Source organism: Alexandromys fortis, unplaced genomic scaffold, assembly GCF_014885135.2.
Source record: "Alexandromys fortis isolate MF-2015 unplaced genomic scaffold, M_Fortis_MF-2015_v1.1 scaffold_125, whole genome shotgun sequence".
Lineage (NCBI taxonomy): Eukaryota > Metazoa > Chordata > Mammalia > Rodentia > Cricetidae > Alexandromys > Alexandromys fortis.
Window position 1 is genome coordinate 639,708 of NW_026068026.1, and position 5,280 is coordinate 644,987.

At 49.9% G+C, this 5,280-nt stretch overlaps 1 protein-coding gene across 4 annotated transcripts in view; it reads left to right on the top strand.

Annotated features, from left to right (window-relative positions):
* Positions 1 to 235: 235 nt before the first annotated feature.
* Pip4k2c (phosphatidylinositol-5-phosphate 4-kinase type 2 gamma) overlaps positions 236 to 5,280 on the top strand; it is a 14,974-nt gene continuing 9,929 nt past the window's right edge. For 2 of the 4 annotated variants that reach the window (XM_050163839.1, XM_050163840.1), the window contains exons 1-3: positions 237 to 500; positions 2,836 to 2,933; positions 4,904 to 5,000. In XM_050163839.1, coding sequence (XP_050019796.1) covers positions 327 to 500; positions 2,836 to 2,933; positions 4,904 to 5,000 — 369 coding nt within the window. In that variant the 5' untranslated portion in view covers positions 237 to 326. Of the gene's footprint in view, positions 501 to 2,835; positions 2,934 to 4,227; positions 4,324 to 4,903; positions 5,001 to 5,280 lie in introns of those variants that run through there. The other 2 variants (XM_050163841.1, XM_050163842.1) reach the window with 2 other exon arrangements.

Here is a 5,280-nt window from a genome sequence, read left to right on the forward strand (position 1 = left end):
TTGAAGCCAGCTTGGATTCAGCAAGGATACCTGCCTTTGGCGTTCGTCTCAGGGCAGACCTTACTCAGTAAAAACTGGACAGACCGGAAAGAAGCGCGGTCTGCACAGCGCCAGGGAGGGCCGACCCCCGCACCCTGCGAGCATTCGCGCCAGGTGACATCCGCGCGGCCGAGGGGCGGAGCCAGCCTCTCTGGCCCCGCCCCGTCCGCGCGCCCGCGGGCGGGCCTCCGGTCACGTGACGGATGCGCAGGTGAGCAGCGCTTCCGGGTCGGGCTTCGGAGTCGCGGCCGGCTCCCGCTTCCACTCGCTCGGGTGCGTGGGAGACTATGGCGTCCTCCTCCGTCCCTCCCGCCACCGCACCCGCGGCTGCTGGAGGCCCCGGCCCAGGATTCGGCTTTGCCTCCAAAACCAAGAAGAAGCATTTCGTGCAGCAGAAAGTGAAGGTGTTCCGGGCCGCCGACCCGCTGGTGGGCGTGTTCCTGTGGGGCGTCGCCCACTCGGTAAGAACCGGCCCGGGACCCCAGTTCCAGCCCCTCGACCTGGGTCACCTGGGTCCGGCGTCCAAAGCTCCTCGCGCGGCCACCTCTCCCCTGCCCCGGTTCCCAGCGCACCATTCCCCGGGGTCCCTCAGGCTGTCTTCTGGTTGTAGACCCTTGTCTCTCCCTCTGTCCTTTACTCCTCCCCTAGAGTTCCATCTTCTCCACCTGAAATCCAGCTCTGTTCCTTGGACTCCTTCCTGCCGGGTTCACCCTCAGGCTACAGGGACTGGCCAGAATCCGGCTCCAGCCAGAGGGACATTAAGGGGAGTGGCTCTAAAGGGTTGTTGGTGAGGTCCGGGTGCGAGAGTGCGTGAAGTGTGTCGGGGTACTACTGCCTGGCGAAGGAAGTAGTTGGATTTCCTCTCCACCTTGCTTTCTAGCCCCCAGTGCTTGACTTTCGAGCCTTGGCTTTGTCTGGGGATAGCTCTGAGCTTTTTTGGATCTTCTAACCCTGCTTGCCCTTTGCAGAGACTGCATTTCAGAGAAACCGCCCAGCCCTGACCCTAAGGGATGTACTCAACTCAGGACGTAATGCATATATACATTTGGTCTTAGCCGTATCCCACTGTTGGATGGAATGATGATATTTGGTGTAAATGAAGTAAATTGTCACCAAGGGAAATGCTGAGGAGCTGTGATCCTAGGGTCCTATTTGTGAGTTTTGGAACCCCGAAAAGGACTCGGAAGGATGCAGCTTGGGGAGGAGGCTGAGGAGTCCATTATCTTCCTTTCCTGAGGATATGTTGGAGGAGCCAAAGCTAGTGAATCGTATGGTTTTCTCCTTTCTCAGCTGGGGAGTAGGAGGCCGTGGTGGGCTTCAGCTTGACAGCGACTATTTTGGTTATCAGCTTTGAGTGGTAGTCATGATACGGGTGTGGAGGTGTAAGGGGGTGGCGGAAGACTGTCGCGTTCTTAATTTGTAACCGGAACATGACCGGTGGTCAGTTGGCCCCCTTTTGCCTCTGCTGCTCTCTCAGCAGTGATCCTTGTGGGTAAGACTAATGGGAACAGGGCTGCTTCCCTCGAGGTCCCTTCCAGGTGACTTCCCATCCCTGTGGAACACACACAGGGGAGGGCTTTCCTTTGGTAAGAATTGGAGGAGTCACCTGTAAGACCCGCCTCATGCTCTTGAGGTAAAATACTTTAACTTCAGTGCCCCACTTCCCAGCCTGCACACACGTACCTCAAGTGTGTAGAGCGAACATATGCCTTCGCGATGATTCAGCCTGCTTAGCAGGTGGCGAGAAGGGGGCAAGAAGAGCGGTAGCTGACTTTAAGCTGGGAATCTCAAGTGGCTTTTTTTTTTTGTTCCTTTTTTCCCTGGAGAAACATGTCCTGTCCTCCTTTCTCCCGGGGACCAGAGCGGTCGCAAGCTCTCTGGCATGTGGGATTTAGGTTAGACCATTAGCTTTGTTAAATAGTGATCGCGGAAGGGCAGAGAAGACGTTCATCTATCCATTTCATAAACAGTTCGAGTGCCAGACACTGTGCTAAGCATCTAAAAGTCGGGCCATTAGGATGGGCCCTTGCCCTTGAAGAGCTCAAAGCTAGGAGGAGGGACTTACGTAAGCTGGGGATTAGAGTCCCATCACAGATGAACTTAGAGGCAGGTAAGGGGGGGCATAGTAACCCCAAGGAGAAAGAATGACTAGGTTTCTACCCTGAATTCTCGGGCCGCAAGTCCTGGGGACTGAGGACAGATGCTGCCTTTGTCCTTCCTCTTGTTGGTTGACTTCCACTTAGGGGACAGACCCCTAACGAGTATGTACACCGTGACAGTGTTCATCTCCTCAGAGATCAACTAGCTCTTCCTTGACTTTCTGCCTAGGCCGGTGGGCACGTACTGCCGAGATCTGGGTCAGAGCTATTTGGAATGCCCTCTAAGGAGTTAGTCAGGGTATAGGGACACTGTATATAGTCAGGTATTCCGTCCTGCCATTGAGACCCCCAGAGTCCCACGAACTCTCTGCACTTAAATGCCTTTTCTTTCCCCTAACAAAGCATGTAACTGTCTTGGTTTTTTTTGGTTTGTTTCTTCCCTGAATTTTTTTCTAGAATTTCTCACAGCTTTAAAAATAGTCCTGATTGCTTGCAGGGCTTGCAGGATATAAAGTGGCTGTTGTGAGCATGAAGTTCCTTGGGGGTGGGGGTGTGAGGAACCGGGTGAGGGTGGCTGATGTCTGTACTCGGGCAGCTGATGTCTAGGCTGTTAGGAATGAGGTCTGAGCTGCTCACTCTTGACTCTGGCCTAGGCCCAGCATCTCACCGCCTCCCTCCTTGTGCTTTGGCTCCTCAGATCAATGAGCTCAGCCAGGTGCCTCCTCCGGTGATGTTATTGCCAGATGACTTTAAGGCTAGCTCCAAGATCAAGGTCAACAATCACCTCTTCCACAGGTCAGTGGTCTTCACCCTTCTCGGGGAAATTTAGAAAGAAATGGCAGGGGGTCAATGGGATGGCTCAGCTGGTAAGGTGCCTGCTGCCAAGCCCTGGGAGAAGAATTCAATATCCTGGAGAGATGGCTCAGTGGTCAAGAGCACTGCTTGCTCTTCCAAAGGTCCTGAGTTCAATTCCCAGCAACCACATGGCGGTTCACAACCATCTGTAATGAGATCTGGTGCCCTCTTCTGGCCTGCAGGCATACATGCAGACTGAGAATACTGTATACATAATAAAGAAATAAATTTAAAAAAAAAAAGAGTTCAGCATCTGGAACCCACCTGGTGGGAGGAGAGAAGTGAAGCGCAGACTGCCCGCTGACTTCATGAGCTTTGTGGCACACACGTACCCACACTCACACAAACTAGACAGGACCCAGGCCTGGTGGAGTATGCCTTTAATTTCAGCACTCAGGAAAAAGAGGCAGGCAGATCTCTGTGACACAGTGAGACTCTTCCTCAAACACACACACACACACACAACAGGAAATAGTTTTAAAATGTTAAGTGAGTTGAAGATTTTAGGTATAGAAGTCAATTTTTACAAGTTTACAGTTTTTGCAAGTTTTATAGTCTCACATCCATTCTAAAGTAAAAGTTCTGTTTTGTGAGGAACAAACAAATAAACAAAAACATCTAAAGGCCAACAGATAGCTAAGTAGGTAAGGGCTGTAGCTAACCAAGCCCGACAACCTGAATTCAGTCCCTAGAACACACACACACACACACACACACACACACACACACACACGTGCGTACACGTGAGCACATATAAATAAATAAATAGATGCATGCAGTATATTAATTCCAGCACTCAGGAGGCAGAGGCAGGCAGATCTTTGTGAGTTCCAGGCCAGCCTGGTCCACATACCAAGCTACAGGACAGCAAGGACTCCTAAGAGAACCTGCCTTAAAGATAACCTATAAATAAATAAATTAATTTAAAAATTTGAAATGTAAATATTTCCAGAGTTACCTTCGTTCTTATATGTGCACCTTTTATCTTCTGGTCGTTCCATCAGATAAACACATTCAGATTCAGTTGCCTTTATCGTTCCCTTCTGGTAGGAATTCTGTGAAAAATAATTGAGACCTCTAATCCCCCTTTAGTACAAGATGACCATTTGAAATATCAGTAGACACTGCCAATTTTAGGATATTCCTACCAAGTAGCATTAAGAAATGCTACTGTTTGAATGCACAATCAGCCCCTGTTCTTAAACCATTTATCAGCTACACGACTGTCTTACAGGTCACTCGGGCACTCTGAGACAGTCTTCCTTTCTATAGATTGTTAGCAGTGTGTCCTGTAAAGTGCTTACGGAGCCAGTGATGGTGAGAAGACGAGGTAGGAGCATTAGGATTCAAGGCCAGCCTCTGTTGCGTAACATTTCGGTTAATCCTGTCTCAAAAAAAACTAAGACAACAAATAAAAGTTGGGGCTGGGGAGACAGCTCAGCAGCAAAGAGCACCTGTGTAGCAGGCATTGAGACCAGAACCCTGTTACTCACTTAAAACTGGGTGTAGCTGTGTGTTTCCATTTTCCCAGCATTGGAGAAGGCAGAGGGAAGCGGATCCTGGGAACTTGCTGGCCCCCCAGCCTATAAGAAATGCCGGGCTTTGGGTTCAATCTCAAAGCAATAAGGTGGGGAGGGGCAATAGAGGAGGACACTGGGCATCATCCTCTGGCCTCCATATTTGAGCACACAGGTATGTGCACCCACCCCCCCCCCACGCTTGAGCACACGCTCCACCCAAATAAAGACAATAGCTAACTAAGTAAATATGTAACAGGGTTTTGTGAGAATTAAATCAGGCAGTAGCGTGATGGTTGTAACGATTGTTTATAAAATAATACTTTATAAACAGCCAAGTTTCAGTGAGTGTAGAGTGATTCTTTTTTCTTACTTTGAACACCTGCATTTCAGAGAAAATCTGCCCAGTCATTTCAAGTTCAAGGAATATTGTCCCCAGGTCTTCAGGAACCTCCGCGACCGATTTGGCATTGATGATCAGGACTACTTGGTGAGAGCCTGTTGTGGGGTGAGGGTAGTCCCCAACCACCAGAGTGTCTGTTGTAGGGTGAGGATAGTCCCCAGGAACCAGAGAGCCTGTTGTGGGGTAAGGGTAGTTCCCAGCAACTAGAGAGTCTATTGGACAGTTATGTTTAGAGAACCAAGAACCTTGGTTAATACCATCGTGGGGGTGGGGGTCGTGGGCATCTTTCAAAATGTAATGAGACGGATTGAGCTTTCCTGGGGAGACAGGATATATATATATATATATATATATATATATATATATA